This window comes from Pimephales promelas, chromosome 1 (genome assembly GCF_988280905.1).
Source record: "Pimephales promelas chromosome 1, fPimPro1.hap1.1, whole genome shotgun sequence".
Taxonomy (NCBI): domain Eukaryota; kingdom Metazoa; phylum Chordata; class Actinopteri; order Cypriniformes; family Leuciscidae; genus Pimephales; species Pimephales promelas.
The window spans coordinates 39442056-39463998 of record NC_142769.1 but is presented as its reverse complement, the minus strand read 5'-3'; the positions used below and the strand labels follow the sequence as shown (position 1 = coordinate 39463998).

At 38.8% G+C, this 21943-nt stretch overlaps 1 protein-coding gene across 1 annotated transcript in view; it reads left to right on the top strand.

Annotated features, from left to right (window-relative positions):
- exoc6b (exocyst complex component 6B) overlaps positions 1–21943 on the top strand; it is a 97592-nt gene that overhangs the window by 57899 nt on the left and 17750 nt on the right. Inside the window, exons 17-20 of the mRNA XM_039659184.2 lie at positions 995–1129; positions 1262–1441; positions 10805–10946; positions 13551–13624. Of these exons, the coding sequence (XP_039515118.1) occupies positions 995–1129; positions 1262–1441; positions 10805–10946; positions 13551–13624 (531 nt within the window). The remainder of the gene's footprint in view (positions 1–994; positions 1130–1261; positions 1442–10804; positions 10947–13550; positions 13625–21943) is intronic.

Here is a 21943-nt window from a genome sequence, read left to right as displayed (position 1 = left end):
TTGTTGTTGAACTTGAATTTTGTATTTCATCAAATTTATTTGCATCACACTTCACAACGCACAATGTTTCCCAGCTCCTTTATATATATGATGGTTCACACTTACTCCGTTTGCAGTGCATATTTTTTTCGTGCCCATGTTAACAGGTTTGCGCATTCACACTGCTCACTGATGCGGTCCGGAAATGCATTCCAGGAATAGCGTCTGCAGCAGTGCAGCGATCAAGATTTGCTGTGCTAAATTAAAGTTACTGCACATTGTTCACATAAAAATAGACATGGATTGGCATGAAAATGTTGTAATTTCATCATAAATGCATATTAATAAACTCTACAGTTTCATAGTCAACATGAAAAACTACAGCTGAGTTTTTTTCCCAGGCTAAAGCAAGGAAAACTACACCTTACCTCAACCAGGCGACCTCTCTATGTGGAGGTTGAAAAACTAGTTCTTTAAGACCCACAGGATTTCTTGTATAAAGATTTAAATAAAAGAAAAAGCGTGAGAGTGAAAGATGTAAAAATGTTAATCTATCAACGTAACTTGTTTAAATCGTTTACAAAGTGATAAACACTACCACTAAAAACTTTTTTGAAAGTTTCACCAAGACCAATATATTTGATCAAAAATACAGTAAAAATAGGAGTATTTTGAAATATTACTGTAATTTAAAAATAACTTTTTCTTTTTTTATATATATATATTAAAATAATTTATAAAAGTAATTTAATGCTGTAATGGCAGTCTAATTTTCAGGAGCCATTACTCAAGTCTCAAGTGTCAGATGATGCTTCAGAAATCATTCTACTGAATTCTTTGTGAAATTTGCTAGCAGTTTCTGAGTGAAAATTGTTTCTAAGTGAATCCTACACCATTTTCACTACAACATAGTTCAAAAGCATACAAATCTTCACTTTTTTACGCTAGTAACTAATTGTGCTGTATCAGCCAAAAATGGATTAGTCTTAATTTGAATCACATTTGATTCCCTAAGTTGGTTCAGATCATCATCAACACCACTCACCTGGAGCAGTCCTGTCACTACCTAGAAGGGTTCATCTCCAACATAACCAACGTGCCTCCTGACACCATTAATGCCACCAAACTCTATGGAACCTCAACCTTCAAGGTAGGAACCTGCAGCTTGTGGTGTCATTCCCTCCCCTCCATTAATTGTATGAATTATTATTTAGTATTTTTAACATGCATGTTGTGCCTGTTTACTACTTTCTTTCTTCATTCTTTGTTCCTCTTTGTATAGGACGCAAGGCATGCTGCTGAAGAGGAGATCTACACCAACCTGAATCAAAAGATTGATCAATTTTTGCAGCTGGCTGATTATGATTGGACGGCAGTACAGGGAGGTGGACAGGCCAGTGACTACCTGAGTGACCTCATTGCTTTCCTCTGTAGCACCTTTGCAGTGTTTACTCACCTGCCCGTGAGTATTTCGTCCACATGCACATTTTTTTTTGGACATAGATTACTTTTTAGTTGCATATTATTTGTACCCAGCCAAGGAGAGATTATGGTTCTGTGAGGATCCTGGGCGCCATCTTAAACTCACCTTACCTAGAAAAGGATGGGCATACAGCACAAGCTTTTTTTTTTAAACAGTGTTCAATACAAGAACTTAAAGATGTTTTCAGGGGGTTAAGATGTTATTGAATCGTTTAATAGTGGCTTTACATTCTGGAATTTCACTTATTGCTCACTTCTTTCTTTTTTTGCAAGTAGCTCTCAGACACGTACTGCGATTCTCTGTTGCTTATTTGCATCAGTTTTAGATACATCAATAAATGAATAATAATTGGCCTCGGCCCTGTACACAGCATTTTCTGCCTGAGCTTGTAGTCGTATCTCCTATTTAACTCCATCACTTTGAAGAAGATTGTCCTCACACAGTACACTTGAACTTTAACTGAAAGCTAAGTAGGGTCGTAGCAAGTAAGAGGATTGGAGTGTTCTGGGCTTGTAAGCGTCTCTGTGGCTCAGCTGACATGGAGTTAAAGAGATTGTGTGGCGTGACCTTAGGTCTCAGCTTTAGTGAAGGAAGTCTAGCACTGGCACAGCCCGGTCCTGACCCCTGTCATGGGGGATTTCTGACAATCTAAGTATTTAGGAGCTTTCCCTCCTACGGGCCTCAACCAAACACCTTTCCGTGTCGGCATGACTGGCTGGGATTGTCTCTGATCCAGGGCTGGTGGCGGTAATGCTGCTTCCTGCGCTCCTGTAATCTCTTAAATTCCTTTTTCTAAGCTTTCAGTAAGAGGGAAGTACAACCCTTTCAGCCCACTGCAAAACAGCGCTCACATTGTTGGCTGAATTTCACCAACAGGGGGCAATATTTGTACGACCCCAGGTCAGGTTACGGTCAGGCTGAATGTCTCATTTTCTCCATCTACACGTACACAACAGCGCACCACAGATGTACAGTCAAGCGATCCTGCTTATATTATTGTTTTAGCACATTCCAGCTCTACATGTGAACATAGTGCATCCTGATTCACTCAGCCCCATCTGCGCAACCTCACCATGTCCCCAGTTCACACTCCTGATGGTTTTCAGGAAAGGTCAAGAACTGACCGTTTGTGTGTGTGGAAGCGACCCTGCCATCAACTTCATTGCCAAAAACTCTGATAATGACTCCAAAGCCACAGTCCCATCAGTCACACTCGCTTGCTCGGCCTCTCTCGCCCGACCACAAACCATCTTTGACACTCAGAGGGACTTTCAGTGTTGATCGTAAACTCTTTGGCCAAGTTGATACGGGAGAGTGTGGTTGACCGACTTCACATTTGAACCCAGGGGGAGTCATACTCGACCTTTGACCTAAATTTTGTCTTTATCTATCTTCTGTAGGGCAGTTCTATAGAGCACGCCACACTACCGGTGAGTATGTTTGCGGTGTGGTCTAACTCCAGCAATAACCTTGGCCAGTACTTCCGCATGCTGCCTGGTGTTCATCTGACCTACTCATAGATGTTTGGATGCGTTTTAATGCTTGTTATGGAACACAAATGAGGCGCCTGAAGCTGTGAGAGTAGTCCCTTAGGTTCTTGGTATTTATTTGTAGACTTTTACCATAAAATTCAGATATTAATTGGTGAGATTTTTGTGTGCCTTGCACCGATAATGTTACCGTACATAGATTTAAAAGCAAAGTAAACAATCCTCTTAAAGTGCGACAGTAGATGTTTGTATAAAACTGTGAACTGACAACTTAAAGCATCATGTGATGGCAATTTTTAGTTTTTCTTGATAGAACTGAATTACTGGCAGAGCACTTTTGGATTGTGGAGCTGACTTTTTTCCATAACATTCTGTTTCTACATGGTGGTCTGTTCATCGACTGACATTTGAGTGTTTTTGCTATCTGATCCATAAAACCTTTGTGTGCAGGTTTGTTATTCAGTGTGTCTCTGTTGCATTGACTTTTCATTATTGAGCTGATATTGGCAAAATGCTCTCAAAATGTGGCAGCTCAAATGAGGAGCTTTATCTTGTAGTGTCTGATGCAGCCACAACATACAGTAGATGTCCACCCTATCTGCTAGTAGAATTGGCTTGCTTTGTTTAATGTGGAAGTAGTTTTGTTTCAAAGTATTGAAAGTCTCCCATTTTTAGTCATGTTTACTTTGCTGTACATTTTAAAGGAAGCTGAACTCTGTACGGCTTCATCATCACATCATCAATTGTTGCCGTTGCTCATGTTGCCTTAAATCACCAACATTTGAATGTCAGTGACTTACACTAGCGTCAAAAAGTTTGGGGTCAATGCGATTTTGCTGTTCTTTGGAACTTTCTAATTATTAAAGAATCCTGAAAAAAAAAAGATAATGGTTTCCACATAACAGTAGCCCTCAAACTGTATTCACTTTATAGCCCTTAATTCTGTAATTGTGGACAAATGTGGGCACAGAGGACTCAGGTGTGATCCTAATTTTTATTTATATAAATGTTATATCACTGTCTTCGATAAAGTTTTGTCTATCCATTTATGGTATTTTTTAAAAATTTTATTTTGGGGGTATTTTTGAATTTCTTTACTTCAAAAAGTACCATATTTTCTATGTAAATTATGCTCATTTTTATGTTTTATCTTTTAAATTTTTTTAACTACATTAAAATATCATTCCAATAAGTTCTTAGAGCTAAAACCTAAAGATGAAGTGACTTTGCTGTTACATGGTGTCTTATTTTGGCTTATTTTAGAATGCTCTAAATTACAGTTTTTCCCATTCATTTATATGGGTGCCCATTTTTGACCCAAATACAAGATTAAGTTTTTATTCTTAATAATTTATTTTGTTATGTACAAGTTTTTTTTTCACCCACTTAACATTGTAGAATTGAGTCAAAAAAACAATTGTTTGTTCAGGAGGCAAACTTAGGAAAAGTAGCCAAGTCTTGTACCGCTCAGATCAAGGGAAGTATTTTTTAAAAATAAATCAAAATTATTTTACCCACATTTGTCCAGAATATGGTTTTAGGGTTAAGCAGCACAACTGTTATCAAAATCATCATTAATAACAATAAGAAATATTTCTTTAGCTCCAAATTAGCCTATTAAAATGATTTCTGAATGATCGTGTGACACTGAAGACTAGAGTAATGGCTGCTGAAAATTCAGCTTTGCCATAACAGGATTAAATTACATTGATAAATATATTGAAACAGGTATTTTAAATTGGAACAATATTTGGTAATGCTTCCTTTTACAGTACTTACAGTGTACTTATAGTGTACTTACCTAGAAAGTACTGGCTAAAATAAGGTAAGTACATGGAACAGGGGTAGGTTTAGGGGTAGGTTCAGGGTTCGTACTACAATTATTACCCAGTAATTGTAGTTACTAAAATAAGTACATAGTATTTACATGGGTAACTGGACTGTAAAAGGAAGCGTTACCCAATATTTAATAATATAACTGTTTTACTGTGTAAAATAAATAGATCAAATAAATGAGCATAAGAAACTTCTCTCAAAAACATAAAAAAAAATCTTACCGACCACAAACTTTTGAAAATTATTGTATGATTTCTTTGTTGCTGTCATCACGTGTTTTTCCATCTAAGTTTCATTCTAAATTTAATTTCATTAAATAATACCTTTCATTTTAAAAATTGCAAAAACAATCCATATAAAGAATCCACATCCCATCTCATCTGTTTAAGTAAACAAAATATGATGTCTTCATACAGAATAAACATTAATCCTCCTCAAATTATTTGAATACAATGCAATATATTCCAAAATTTGCATAAAAATATGTGATGAATGAAAACACGTGTAGTGTGAATGAGGGATTTTAATCAAGCAGGTAATCTTTGAAAAGCCTTCCAAAAAATATGAGCCACAACTTGCACTGCTGTTGGTATTTTTATCACACACAGTATCATCATATTTTCTGAAAGTTTTACCTGGCTTTTATTAAAACCTTTACAACAGCTCTTTTATTCATTTCCAAAGCAAAGTGTTAAAATGTGTGTTGGATGTATTTATAATGCTTCCTGACCCTGTAAATGTAGCTGTGGAAACCCTGAGGTAACAGAAAGGCCTTCCATATCAATATCATCAAGCACCTTGTAAGGCGAACACTACTTGTCATTATTTACTTGAAGCCTGATTTGAGCTCCAAACTGATTGGCCTGCTGTCTTTGTTTTCCCTCTGTGTTTGTGATATGCTGGAACAGTGCAGCATGGTGTCGGGAAGTTCAAAACACATTATCACCCTTCCTCCGACCAGAGTGTAATCAGCGCAGACAGGCATCAGTTTTCCTCCAGCGATAGTCTCTGCTTCTCGTTAGGATGTCGTGAGTGTACATTCGTTGTTTTTGTAAACAGGGATTCGGTGTGTGTTGCATAAATAAGCCGGCGCGTTTGAAATATGAGTGCATCGAGAGAGCCTGCACACTCCATGCTGAGTTTTCTCAGGGGTCCTCCGCATGTGGTGCGTGTTGGGGTCGTGTGTAGAACTGTTGTGACGTTTCAAACATATTATTATCGTTATTAAGAAATCTAACCTTGGCCCAGTGTCCAGAACCCCTTTTTCTTGTATTCCTCCTCCTCTTTATCTCTGTTTCTTGCTTTATTATTGTTTCTCTTTCTGTCTCACTGTACCGTGTGTTCTGTTTATTTTGACAGCCAATTGCTGTTGAGTATTTTTTAACGAGGGCTTTGATGAGCCTTTGTTTAATTAACTGGAGAAGACTGGAGAGGAGGAGTGCAAGCAGCCTCTAACTGGTCACTCATTGCACTCTTTCCTACTTTTCCTTTTTTTTTTTTTGATTTTTTTCGCTCCCTCCTTTGAGCCCCTGAGCTAATTGTTAACATCCCCCTGCCCTGAACTGTAAAACAAATGTGCTACTGTGAGAGGGGTGTGCCACACGAAGCAGAACTGTTTAAATCAGGCCCTAAACACATATCTTTGAACAAAGGCTCCAACGTTTAAGTGTTGAAAGTAGCTAATCTGTTTTGATTTATACATGGAGCTGGGATTCAACCATACATGTATTGATTTTGTGGGTCTTAGTGAAAATGGCCAAATGGAAGGAACTTTTCTTCTGCAACCAAGGAGGAAATTGTTACAATTGTTACATTTGGTCAATCGTTTTTGGATATTACTCGTGCTGGATGTGAATGCTTACAATGGCAACAGAATTATTTCAAAGCACAGTGAGACCACTACCATGAAGAATGTAAAGTGTTGTGGCTGGTGAGCATTTTGACAGCACCTGATTGTGGGACCACCTTCTAAAGATCTAGACAAAATGTTCAAGTGTGAGAAATCTCCAATTTCATCTTGAACTGTAAGCCAACATCTACAAGATACAGGATTGAGAGGTTGTATAACAGTAAAGAAAGCATTTATTAGTTTTATCAACTGCAAACAAAAAGAACACCTTATATTTGCCAAAGAACATAAAGATTGGAGTATGTTCAACACTAGCACAACACTCATGATCGATCAAAACGCCAGAGTGAAAAAATAAGTTTAAACTCTGTAAGAGAGGAACATTCCCTAATAAAATGAGGTAAACTCATTTGTATGGAAGATTGGAGCCATGTTCTCCAGACTCCAGTCAAATTTAACAACCTAGCATTGTTTTAATATCAAAAGCATGCATGGTGCACGGCAGGGGAAACATAATGGTATTGGGGACCCATGTCTGCAGCAGGTGTTTGAAGTTGCGGGCTCTTTGAAAATGGACTAATACTTGGGATTCCTGCTGAACAATATGTAGCCAAGTTTGGAGGATCTGTTTGGAGAGCAAATATGTATTTTCTAATTTGAAAACGATCGTAAACGCACCATGAATGCAACAAAGTTGTGAGCAATAAGTGTTCATGCTCAGCATTTTGGAGTCATCAAGTGGCCTCCTCAGTCCCCTGACCTTAAAGCCATTGAAAACCTTTGGGAAATTATAAACCGTGCCTGAATTGTGATAAGTCATGCAGGTCTTCCAATGAAGCTCAACTTTGAGAAGAATTTAAGGAAGATTGGAAAGAAGTTAAGCATGACACATGCACAAAGTCAATACCTAGGAGAATGGCTGCTGAAATGAAAAAAAAAAAAAAGAACCAACAAAATATGAATACTGGTAGCTGATTACATTTTAGTCAGTAAATTCTGTATTTATTGTGGGCTTTTTGTTTTTCTATGCATTTTTTGTTGCATAATACTATAATACCTATATTCCATGATATGCTGGAGATTGCCTTTCTTGCCAAATTATTTTGTCATTTTACCTTAACCAAGTTTAATCTATTCTTCTTCCCAATATATCATTCTACTCATATATCATATATCATTCATATCATATTATATGATATATGAGAAGAATGATATATTGGGAAGAAGAATAGATTGGGAAAAAGAAGAATATTGGGATTACATTCATATATATATATATATATATATATATATATATATATATTATTATTATTATTATAGAAAAGTGGAAACACTCACGGACAGGCTTGGTCCACTTTTCTGCAAGGGCTTTGGAGTTCTTAGTTCAACTACTTGTTTTCTTGTGTAATATAGTGTTATAAATTGCTTTGGATAAAAAACTGAATTATAAATCAATCAATTTCAGTCTCACTCACATGTCCAGTATGAATGTGGGCTTCAAAAGTTGTATGCTTCTTCAATTAAGTAGCAGAAAATATGAATGCATGTATAAATGAATACAGATATATCAATATAAGTAAATAGAGAATCTATTCACCCCTGCCCGGATTGTGCAATCCTTGCTCATGACTCTATTTGCTGTAAAAAAAAAAAATCTATGCTCACCATATTTACAAACGCCTTACTCCAATCAGACCAAATGACTTGTGAGTGATTAGAATTTACCCAGTAGGAGACAGGTACCTGTGTGTGTCTTCATTCCTCCATGAGGAACAGAAACAACCCTTACTACTCCGGCCTCTGTGATTTATTATGGCTATTAAACATACAGAGACAGGAGTCCGGAAAACAAGTGTGTTTATTTTTTAATCACTGCAGTGCAGTGCATGCACTCTAATCATCTATAATCACCTAGTTAGTGCTTCAGCCTGATTAGTGGCTGATTGAATATGACTGCAATGTGTGTGCATATGTGTAGTTGTGCTATGTTATATGTTAAGTGTCACGTTGAACGCACAAAACTGTTTTCTACTCATTATATCCATGCCAACTGTAGATTAACACATAGGCCAGGCCATAGGTATTTCAGAAGCTGGTGGAGATGGATTATAGCAATTTCACGTGGGGCCTGACCCCACACAGGACATAATCACACTGCCTCCATCCTCCTTTTGGAGTGAGAGAGGAGGGGAGAGCTTTTCCTGTTGACCCCACCTGACCTGAACCATTCAGGTCTTTGTCGGTCAGGTGCGTGTGTGTACTTTATACTTTATATGACTGTTTACAGAGAAGCTGAAGTGAAGTTCACAGCCATATGGCCAGCTGATGTTGTGGTGACGCCAACCCTCCCCAGTCCTTGCTCTCTGATGCTGTAAGAACAACCTTATGTCGAGGCTGTGCTGCTCCAGTTAGATCTTGTGCTCACAACGTACAGTGACAAACTTAAAGGAGTTTACTCACCCCCATGTCATCCAGGATGTCCATGTCATTCTTTCTTCAGTCGAAAAGAAATTAAGGTTTTTGATGAAAACATTCCAGGATTTTCTCCATATAATGGACTTCACTGGGAACCGAACGGTTCAAGGTCGGTGAATCAGCCGGTGAATAAGGGTCTTATCTTGCGAAACGATCGCTCATTTAAAAAATAAATAAAAAAGTTTAAGTTTTATAAGCACAAATGCTTGCCCTGCTCTGTTCTGTGATGAGCCTTCGTGACTCTCCTGTTCAAACTCATTCATCAACATGAACAAATCTTTTTTCGAGTCATGACTCGAAGGGTCCTAGATAAGACCCTTTTTCATCGTCTGGTGTCGTTTAAAGCCCTTTGAAGCTGCACTGAAACTCTCATTTGGACCTTGAACCATTTGGTTCCCAATGAAGTCCATTATATGGAGAAAATCCTGGAATGTTTTCATCAAAAACCTTAATTTCTTTTCGACTGAAGAAAGAAAGACGTGGACATCTTGGATGACATGGGGGTGAGTAAATTATCAGCAAATTTTTTTTAAACATTCTTAAAACTCTATGAAGTTCATTGCATTAGAAATCTTAATATATAGCAAAGTGCCATTAATTTGGTCAAAATATGGATAGCACAAAAGTGCAAAACATGTTACTTAGTGAAACGTGTCCATAGTTAATATAATGAATGACATTAGAATAGTTGGATAGATGTGGTTTCAAAAAGTGCAGTTAGTTGAGCAATGCTCTAGGTTATATATTATACACAGTCCTTAAGGCATTTAAGCTGTCAGAGACTGAACCTGAGCATTAGTTGGTTAGGTAATGCTAGTAGCTTCTAATTTAAGAAATGTCTACTGTGGAATTTCCATGTGAGATGGAGAGAGACGGAGAATGAAAAGGAAAGGATCAGATGACTGAAGCAAAGAGGGCATTGTCTTGCTTTCTGTTTTCCATTCTCTACCCATCACATGGACCGAAAAGGGATAAAAAATACCCCTCATTCTCTCTTATATGGATTTACTGTGTATTCATCCTTCATTTCACTAGATTTATTGCCCAAGTGTTTCCAATGTGCAGGAAGTCCTCTTGTATAATGGTGTTTTGTTTTTATTTTTTGACCCCATCAGATAAAAATCCCACATAGACTCTTGGCCCTCCAGTCTGCTGTTTTCTTTCAGGTTTAGTGTCATATTAATAGCTTTGGATCTCCCCTGAAGTATTACCCTGATTGTCAGGAAGGCGCTGGACGGCAGACAAGGGCATATTTGAGGTTTTCGGCTTGGAGCTTGAGTTGTGTGTGTATCAGCGCGTGTGGCGGTGAACGTGTGTTGATGTTTAAACAGCACTGCGGTTCTCCCAGCATAAATATGCACCATAGTGCTGCTAAGCTCCCCTTTTTATGTCTGTGAGATTGCATGTAACATAGATGCTTGTGTTTGTAAATACAATATGAAAAGTGTTTCTTGTATGTGCTCATGGAGATTACATTAGAGACCAGAATGCAGCAGATTCTGGCTATCGAAAGAATGAAAGGATCACCTGATGATATTCAGTTGGACAGGGAGGAGAGAAACATGTAAACATTTCAAATAAATGTCCATAGTTTTACCACCTTTTGGAGAGGGTTATACTGTGTGAAAGATACTCAGTATGTGAACCTCACGTTTCTTTGTTTTTCTCTCTCATTTGTCCTTTTTTCTCTAGGGGAAGGTGGCTCAGACGGCATGTATGTCAGCCTGTAAACACCTCTCCACTTCCCTGCTGCAGCTGCTGTTGGAGGCTGATGTCAGGCAAGTGTCTATGGGAGCCCTGCAGCAGTTCAACGTGGACGTCAAAGAGTGTGAGAGTAAGTTTAAGTGAAAGCTCACTGACATTCATAATCCTCCTTAAACCCTGATTGCATGATTGGGCTTCATCCTGGTGTGGCCCAATTTAAAATTTCCCGAATCCTACTGGTGACTTTTAATCAAGCCACAATGCTGTGTTTACTGTTACTAACTTCTTATTTGACACCCATGTGACTTTCTGAAAAACTGAGCTGAAAGTTAGAGGAAAAGGTGAGAAGAGAAGGATATGCATTTTTGGCTAGCATCTGAGATTTGCCGCTTGGCCCATCCCTCCTCACGGCTTTCGTGTGACCACAGCTAAAATTGCCTTTGAGCACCTAACCCTGTATGGTTAATGGATTTCCCTTGGATCCTCAGCCAGAGCATGCTATCGCACATAGGTCACAGAGAGGGAGAGAAAATAACCCCAGTCATATTGCGGTCACATCAGTTATACTGTACGACACCTTTTTCTTGTGGTTTGCTTTGGTTTACCAAGCAGTCTGTGATTACTTTCATTTTTAGAGACCCCCTGTTTATTTGTATATATGGGTCTTGGGGCATAATGGAAAACTAAAATAACTTCTAAAAGATGTAACCACTTGAATGCACAGATGATGTGTCTGTGGTTCAATCTATCAACAGTTTGGAAGTGTCTGTGCTCTGGGATAGAGAGGGAGGGAGATATGAAGGTACGATGAGGATCAGTTTGGAAAGTTTCAGAAGGGTTGGAAAATATATTTCTCTGCATAAAGCTAAGCAGGCCCCAATTGTTTTTTAATTTGGAATTTTGAATATGGGTAAACTACGGAGTGCAGGTGAGTACTCTGGCTGCTGTGTTTTGAGTTTATTGAAGTCTGGAAATAACTTTAGAAAGAAGAAGTCATGATGTGTAGTGTTGAAGGTGTGGACAAATCTTGATGGTTTCACTGTCATAAAAAAATTGTACAACAGCTCGTCACTGGGGCAGTACCCTAAAAGGCACAACTTTGTACCCCCAAAACATGCACATAAAAACCTTAGAGTAATAATATTTTTCCTTAAAGTACTTTAAACCTTATAGGGTTAAGTACAAAAATGTCCCTTTCAGTGTAATACACTAATGACAAGCTGTACCCCTAATTGGAGAGGCTGTTATATATGTTGAACCCCATATAATGAAGTGGGTATAAAGCAGTTTTAGCATTCAAAGTTGAGGAATTGGTCTAACAAGATTATATAAAGAGTTTACTTAAGTCTTAGCAAGGTTTAATTAAACTATAGTAGGGTTTAAAATTAACAATGGTGTATGCTTCTAAGCAATTGAAATTCGTAAAATCTGCTATTTTATGATATTTTGGGGTAAAATTGGCCATTTGGGTACTTTCAGGTACAACCGGACTTTCAGTCACATTTTTACAATGATAATAAATAATAATAATAATCAGTCATATTATATACTAGAATGCTTCCTAATCAATTTTAATTCAATTAAATGTTATCAGTCATCATACCACTGTAATATCATCTCGAGCCCACAAGAGGCTCTGTTAAACTGACATTGGCCTCTCTCGTGTCTGCTGCGCCTCTTTGACCTGTACAACACCAGGAGCGAGCGATTGGACATTCAAAGTGAGAGGGCGTCAAGAGTTGCTTCCTGTTCAGTTCAGCTGGTTTTGGGGAGCATAAAGGTCTTGACAGCATTTCCTTGCTTATCCCTTGAGAGGTTTCTTAGTGTAGTCAGTAACAGGGCTTTATACTGGAATGTGTCAGTTAGGTGAAAGCCTAGAGGTCCCTGTTCTTGAATCTTGATGAGATGTGTTCTGACACGCGTCACGTAAACCATGCCACAGGTCTCTCTCCTGTAAAAAGGCGAATGGGGAAGTTCGCAAAATCGACACAGTCTCGGGCTGAGACGCCGCAACAAAAGCGCGAGGGTAAGCAGTCGCTGGCTCAGCGTTTGCGGGGGTCAGAAATAAAGATGGCAGGCGTGTAATTTGCGTGAGAGGCAAGAAAGGCACGCAGCATCACGAGGTGAAAGGGATTTCTACTGGCCCCGGCTTGGTTTTGTCTCCGCGTGTCAAATGTTCCGTTTTTCAGAATGGCGAAGCCGCTTGTTTACGGGTTCCCGTCCAAAGGCACAGAAAGGTCCAATGGCCCTCAGAAACCTCTACAACTCTTGCACTCCCCACACACCCCCAGCCCATTGGCTTTTCACAAGTGTCGTCGGCCCCTTCGCTAAGTACCACGCCACTGGTCTGGGAGAGCGGCCTCATGGGAATTGCCGTCAGGCCTCAGGTTGCGGAGTAAAGGCTGCCCTCTCATCCCCACACAGCCCCTCTCTCTGGCTTGTCAGATCAACGTTGGGGAGAATTAATGAGAGTTTGATGATGATTTTTTCCACCGAATGGGCCGCACAAAGCCGGTGGCAGACCGAGAGACATGACTCTGCTCTGAACCACCCAACAAACCCTCCACCCCCTCTGCCAGCACCCCCAAAACCTTCAAAGCCCCCTTCCATTTCACCTCCCCCGCCCCCACTGAACCTCCCCCTGTCCTCCCCTTGTCCCGGCTGTCATCCGTCTGCCAATCTCCCGCTCCATGGCGAATTCCCTGCTCTCTTTATCCGTCTCTCTTTCCCACAGGGTTTGCCAGGGCCGGCCCGGTGCCTGGCTTCCAGGGGGACACTCTGCTGCTCGCCTTCATCGACTTGAGACAAGTAAGTCTTTGTTTTTTTCCACTCCTTTTTCTTTTCTTTCATTCTTCTTTCCCCTTTCTTCTGTTTTCCCCTGTTTACCCCTCAACACCCCCCCCCCCTTCTTTCTCTTATTTTCCCCTCTACTGTCAAACCCAACCCCCTAAACCTCCACGCTAGCCTTAGTTTTGTTTGAAGGTTTCCGCAAATGTGTGAGTCTGTGTCTGTTTGTATTCATATCTTTGGTTTCAAGGCCCGGTCTGATATTCACCTTTGGGTGGTTTTGTATTTACCATTGTTCGGTTTAAGGTAAGATTTTTTTGGAGTCATATTATCCTATTTGCACCTCTGCACACTTGAACATTGCGGAACTAGAGCCGCTGATTGAAAACTTTGGCCTGTAACATTGCTCTGGGCTGACTTGAAAAACAAAAACTGAAACACACGGAGAAGAACATCAAGGTGATTTTGCAATCAGAAAGACAGCACTCCAAGGCATTATTCTTATATCCCTATTATTTTTGTTTAAGTACAGTCTTTTGGTTGCACACAATCGATTTTGTTACTGCAGAGTCGTAGCCTAGCAGTTAACACGCATACTTTAAATTCAGATGTTGAGGTGTACCCTATGTTGAGACTATTTGTAAGCACCTTACAATTACGAAAGGAAAACGTTCCAAGATTTTTCTCCATATAATGGACTTCAACAGGGACCAACGGGTTGAAGGACCAAATTGTTTCAATGCAGCTTCAAAGGGCTCTACACCATCACAGTTGAGGAATAAGGGTCTTATTTAGCCAAACTACCTGTCATTTTCTATTTTTTATTATTATTTTTTTAATACTTTTTAACCACAAATGCTTGTCTTGTACTAGCTCTGCGACGCATGTCTACGACTTCACTCATTACGTAGTCATGTTGGAAAGGTCATGCGTGAAGTTGGCGGAAGTACTGACCCAGTGTTTACAAGTTAAAGTTGTGGATGTGCATCGCTGAGCTAGTTCAAGATTTAAAAAAGTATATACAGTTTTATTTTATTCTTAGAAAATTACTGATCATTTCGCTAGACGAGACCCTTATTCCTCGGTTGGGATCATGTAGAGCCTGTTGAGGCTCCATTGAAATTGATTTTCTTATACATTATATAACATATAAGTGACTCTTTAAATTCAGCATGAAAAAGCTACAAACAAAAGCTTGGAATATTCTTTGTGAAAGCATTCTTTTGCAACATTGTGGATTTCATGTACAGTTCTGTGTGGCAGGTCTTGCATGTCAGCTAAGTGATTGACTTTGTACATCTAACTGAAGTTAGCTAAATCAACGCGACACGTCAAATGAAAGTTAAAAAAAAAACGTCTTGTAAGAAGTATGTAGCGTATGCCTATTTGTCAATTCTGAGATCTAGAGGGAAACAATAATAGTGGGGTTATAAGGGTCCATATTTGGGACCCCTTCCCTTGTTGCCGAAGTGGCCAACCTGGGCGGGTGTCAGGGACTGAGAGGGGATGACAGATGGGCTGGATGCTCAGGGAGTACTGGATGAATGAGCTGACAGACAGTGACAGATAGCTCTTTCTTCCACTAAAACAATTCCGTTTTGTCCCGCCTGCCATCATGATGCAGTGCCACTTGTTTTCCATTTAGTTTCGTTTTTTTTTTTTTAAACCTGACTTCACCATGAAGGCGCTTGTGTGGTTTTGCTTTGTTTTGTTTTTTTAAGAGAGGAGAAAAGAGGATGCTGAAGAAAAGAATGAACAAAATAGCCATTTTGTTTTTTTTTATGTCATGTTTTGCTTTTGAGCTGTCATGATGCATGACTCTCTACAAAAGATATCTTTCATTATTAATACTGTTATTGTTATTATAATTTCAAAAGCATCCGAAGTCGGTAGAGGTGCAGACTTCTCTCAAGAGGTGGCTTTTTAAAGGGGTTGTTCTGGTGATCAGAGACGTCAGAACTGTTCTGTCTCTCTGCGTGCCTGGCCCTGAATACGCCCGATAAATCAACCTGAAGGGGCCCGTTTGTGTCCCGGTCTCCCGGGTCCTGGGATGGGGCTGCGGGTCAATCTTTCTGGAGATAGACAACGAAAAGGTCCGGAAGCTCTGGGAGGGGTTTTGGTGAGAAGCTGGAACCTGGGTTCACTCTCCTATCTGAAAAGACAAGAATACAAAAAGAAAAGGACATCCAAATTATGCTTCAAAGTGCTTTAGACAGAGGATGGATGGAGGATGACGTGACGAACGACTTAATTCTCAGATTGTTGCATTAATCTTTACTCTTCAGCCACATTCATATAGCAGGGAGATATGGTTGACAGTGCTGTTTGCAGTTTGAAATACGGCTGTTTGGTTATGAACCAGAGTTACAATTCTTCAACCAAAATGCCTACCTGGAATTGTATGGTGTCATCATGGCTGAATTTTCAGAGTGGGTTGATATGCAAAATGAATGTACAGATAGTAAAAGCACATGAAGGATGACATCGAAGGATAGGATATGATGTAAGTATGTAAGATTTGACCTAAGAACTGGACTTCAGACCCAATCAGCATTTAATCTCAAACACTGCGTTTAAGTGGCCTTCCTGTAATTTGACATTTCAAAACGTCAAAAGAAGACTTGGTTTTGGTTCAAGACTTGGTTCAAAACTTGGTTTTCCAAGATTTTCCAAAAAAAAAGCAACCGATAAAATCAGGAGGAGACATTATTTTAAATGGTATACTCCATGCTGCAGTTCTATATTTAGGAGTCTTATATTAGCAGATTAGGGAAGGTTTGTGGTGATGGGAACCCTTGGCTGGCCTTGGTGTGGGAGGCCTGCTGGCCTCTGTGGTGAAGCTGGCCCCCCAGCAGTGCACGTTCTCGGGGCTGCCGCATGCCTCAACTCTTGCGCTGGATCTTCTGCCTTCCCAAATTCCTCTGAGTTCTAAGGGGTGGGGGGTGGAAAGAGCCTGCAGCCAGGCTTTGGTTAATGTGGAGGCCCTGATGGTGGAACTGTTTTTAGTGTATGAAGGGGTGGTCTAAGTCGAGTTTGGCTAGTTTGACTAATTTGATGGTTAACTGCATATGGTTTTTGTCTGTCTTTATCTGTCTGATTTATTTATTCATCTGTTTGTCTTTTTTTCTGTCCGTATAACCTTCAATTTTAAAGGATTTTTGTTTTTACAAATCTTTCAAACAAGACTTTGTCGTGCTAACATTCAAATACTGCCTTTAAAAATGCTTATTAAGTAAAAAAAATAGTTGAATTTCGGTTCATTTTGATTCTATTTTACATTCAAATTTGATTATTTGATTTTTGCAGTCATATTTATTACAAATTCACTTACTGAATCTGAATTTTTTAAAGCCATTCTCATTTCAGTTATGATTGGTGCACAAACCTGCTGGGTTCAAAGTAATTTGGTGCTCTGGTAGGTGCATAAAAGCCTCCATGTATGGAGCTAAAAGAGTCTCAATAAAGATAAATGCACACACAGCATTCATAAATGCAAACACAATACACACACAGGATAGAACAAATGCGCACAAAATTCACAAATGCACAGACAAAATTTAAAAAGCACAGAAGATTCACAAATGCTTGCAAAATTCGTAAATGCACACAAAATTCATAGACACAATTCAGAATTGTCATAAATGACAAGGAGGCTGCCTCGTGCAATGCAAAGTCAATGGAGACAGTTGGATTGCCCCCCCACCCCCGGTGGAGGCGTGGCCTAAATACACTCTGTCTTTATGCATATAGCGCTGTGTGAACGCGTTCATGTGATTGCCGTATATAAGTAAATAATCCCCCACGAGGGTGCGTTCTTGTGATTGACTAAAACAATCGAAATTGTTGCGGATCATTCCCTGTTTAAAACAAGGCATTTGTGTGTCGAACCAAGTCAGGGGAGTCTCAAAATTCACACAAATGCCGTGAAGTTCACAGACCGCAAGCAGTTTGTAAATCAAGATATATTTGTGTGTGCATCAGAAACACATTTTCTGAATCTTGTCCTGTGCTTTTCTGAATCTTGTGTGCATTTCTGCATTTTGTATGCATTTGTGAATTTTGTGTGCATGTATGAATTTTGTCTCATGCATATGTTGATGTAGTGTGTGCATTTATCTTTATTGAGACTCTTTTAGCTCCATATGTGTGTCATAGAGGGTGATGGTTGAAGGTATGAGAGATATTATTTACATCCCCTGCTGTGTTGTCTCTCCTACCCACACTTTATGCTTCATTCTGGGGCACTGCATAGAAGTACAGAGGGGGCGGGGATTCATTTTCCTGGTCCCGTGAATTTAGGAACCATGAGGCTGCTAAGCATTCCTGTGGCCTGTCCACAGGCATTATCCTAGTATTCCTGGAACGTTGTTAAAAGGATTCGATGTAAAATGCATTTCCCCTCTCTAACCCCTTCCATTCCTTTCTCTTAGTCCTTGGTGGTGAAAGCCTATCACCAGTGACACCCCTACAGGCTTATTCTTGCATCCTTCTGAACCCTATGGGCACCTTCTCAGTGTCCATATGATTCTAGCTAGCCAACTGCAGCTGTGTCGGATTTCTTTTAGCTCTATTTCTTTGTCTCTGACATAACTTTTTCTTTTGTGATTGTGATAACTCTGTTCTGCTGTCAAAGTTGGTTATGTTGGTTTAAGTGTGGTTTGGTGCTTGCACAGAAACGAATGATTGAAATGTAATCCGTATAATGTTCTGGCACCATCTAATGATTTAATACTCTCAGAGTTATTTTGGAGTCTGTTTATATTCCTTTATATATATATTTTTTTGTGTGTGTGTTTGGTAATCGCTAAACAAACCCAGAGTCCGCTGGTGACCCATAGTGAAAAAATGTTGTTCCGGCAACAGGGTGCAAGGCAGGGACATGTTGGGCGAGCCAGAAATTTGAACACCACCACCCCCTCCACCCTGAAAGGAGTTCACTGCGGTTTAAGAAAATTTGCTGCTTGGTCCCAAATCTCAGTCAGAAACCTTCTCTAGAGAGTCAGGGAATCTGGAGAATGTTCCTTCAGTTATAAAGACTTCTTGTAACAAAAATGAGATATTTTGTTCTTCTCAAACTTCAATCTGTAGTTCTTACCAGTGTAGGCGATTTGATGGTATACATAATTTTTTTCTTTAAAGGTACACTATGTAACTTAAAAATTAATAAATATATAATTTGAATTATTATATAACAAATCCATCTTCCAAACCATGTTTTTGGTTTATCCTGAATCACTACAGTGTGCCTATATTCTGACTATTTTAGACAGAGCAGGACGTCAACCGCTATAGAGTAACCCTGTATACTAGTACATAAACAGAAAGTACCAGCTCCGGCTACAACGTTCTTCTGCAAGTTGCTTGCAGTTTTGTTAATTAACCTCTAGAGTGCCAAACGTTACATAGAGTACCATATGTATATTTACACAATATAATATTTGCTTTAAAAAGTGTCTTGTATAGCTGAAAGTGCATCTCTAATCCAAAATGTTATAGAATCACTTGAGAAGTTTTGGGTCGGTAAAAACACTAATATTGTGAAATATTATTATAATTTTTAAATAACTGTTTTCTATTTTAATATGTTAATGTAATGTAATTTATTCCTGTGATGACATGGTTGAGTTTTTAGATGCCATTACTCCAGTCTTCAGTGTCGTATGATCCTTTACAAATCACTCTAATATGCCGATTTGGTGCTCAAGAAACATTTCTTATTGTTATGAATGTTGTAAACAGTTGTGTTTAATATTTTTGTGGGAAACTGAGATTACATTTTTTTAAAGGATTCTTTGATGATTACAAAGTTCAATATAACTGTATTTTCTTGGAACAATGTTAAAGTATTTACTGTCACTTTTGATCAATTAAATTGCAAACTTGCAGTATAAAATTAATTAACGGAATAAATAACAAAAAAAAATTATTCTGACCCAAAACTTTTGAACAGGAGTGGATATACCCTTTTGTAGTTTATTAATAGTTTTGTTAATAAACTCTTGTAATTTTTTCTCTGATTTGTGACACTATAATAAATCTTCATATTGTTTGTGGTTTAGGAGGAAGTTCACCGGTTCAGAGAAATGACTAACGGGAGTGTCCCATTTAAGGAACACTTGCAGTATTAATGTATCATTTGTTTCAGACAGTTGCTTAACATGTGCCAACATGCAAGCTTTGGGGGAAGTTGGATCTATACATGATATCACTTTCTATTAAGAGTTTATATTTGTGTAAAACTGAAAGGCTAAGCACTTTGAAAAGTCATAACGAAAGAAAACTACCATTAAACATTGATTAATGATGAGTCACAATGTGATAATTTTTGAAAAGTTGACATTCTGAGACATGGTGCATATAAATGTTACTTTGGAAATCGAAACCGAAATCTATCTAGATGTGGGATTTCCAGCCGTTTCCAAAATTGCCGTTTGGTATTTCCCTGTCAAGGAATTTGCTTTTGGGAGAGTGAATCACTGCAGTAACATGCTCTCTGTGGGATTGCAGCTGTTATGCCACCTTCTTCTATTATACATCTATCACTACAGTCATCACTGTTCTGGTTGCATACGTTTTTGTATTTAGAGAGATAGAGGTGAAATTCGAAAAATTTGAATATGGTGCAAAAGTTCATTTATTTCAGGAATTCAACTTAAAAGGTCAAACTAATATATTATATAGACTCAACACATGCAAAGTGAGATATTTCATAAGCTGTAAGCCATAATCATATTCTTATTTTTCAAGTTTCAACTGTAGTTCACCCAAAAATGAAAAATTACAATATTGAACGGCCATTATATACAGTAGACCACTAAATTGAAATGTATGTATAAATACACCTTATTTTGTGTTCCAGAGATCATACAGGTTTAGAACAACATAAGGGTGAGTAAATGACAACAGAAATCTTTTTTGAGTGAACTTTTCTTTTAAATCTTCCTTAGCTTTGAAAGACATGTTAAAGGATTAGTTCACTTTTGAAAAAACTTTTGCTGATAATTTACTCACCCCCATGTCATCCAAGATGTCCATGTCTTTCTTTCCTTAGTCGAAAAGAAATTTAAGTTTTTGATGAAAACATTCCAGGATTTTTCTCCATATAATGGACTTCAATGGGAACCGGATGGTTCAAGGTCCAAAAGATAGTGTTAATAACAGTTTCAGATGCAGCTTCAAATGTCTTTAAACGACACCAGACGATGAATAAGGGTCTTATCATGCGAAACGATCAGTTATTTCAAAACTTATTCCAAAAATATAACTTTTCTAAGGACAAATGCTAGCCTTGCTATATTCTCTGAGGCGCGTTTGTAACGCCACGTAATACGTAATTACGTTCAAAAATAGGTCACGGGCGACGTAGCCGGAAGTACAGAATCAAAATCGTCCGACATCGCTGTTTTTCCTTTTAATTCCTTTTTTTGTAAACGGTGTTTGAGCTAGTTTGCACGTTTAACCTATGCGTTCAACTTGTAAACACTGACTCTGTACTTTCGGCTACGTCGCCCGTGACCTTTTGAACGTAATTACGTAATACGTAATACGTTACGTTGCAAACGCGCCTCACAGAATAGAGCAAGGCTAGCATTTGTCCTTAGAAAAGTTACATTTTTGGAATAAGTTTTGAAATAACCGATCGTTTCGCATGATAAGACCCTTATTCATCGTCTGATATCGTTTAAAGACATTTGAAGCTGCATCTGAAACAGTTATTAACTGTCTTTTGGACCTTGAACCATCCGGTTCCCATTGAAGTCCATTATATGGAGAAAAATCCTGGAATGTTTTCATCAAAAACCTAAATTTCTTTTCGACTGAGGAAAGAAAAACATAGACATCTTGGATGACATGGGGGTGAGTAAATTATCAGCAAAAGTTTTTTCAAAAGTGAACTAATCCTTTAAGCCATGGTGCTCATGTGGATGTTGCAAATCCAATTCCCTACCTTACCTCCACAAACAAAAGAGCCAAAAATGCTTAAATTAAGATTTTAAAAAAAATAATAATAAAAATGTGTTCCTTAAGGACATTCTATTTCACAGTTAATAAGAATTCCAGTCAGTTTCTTGTCGTCCACTGGCAGGTCAATGACCATGGACCTGATCTGTAAGGTTACTTTCCACCTTTGGAGGATATGCGAGTTTAAGACCACCTTTGTCCCACATTCTCTTTTAGTGATGTCAGTAGGATGAACCGGAGTGTGTGTTTGTGTTTTTAATGGAGCCTCTCTGTCAACCACAGTCTCCCTGAACCTTAACCTGCCTGGTTCAGTAGCTGAGGTCAGGCAGTGAAGGTGCGCAGGAAAGAAGAGAGATTGAGGATGAAACCATATGGGCC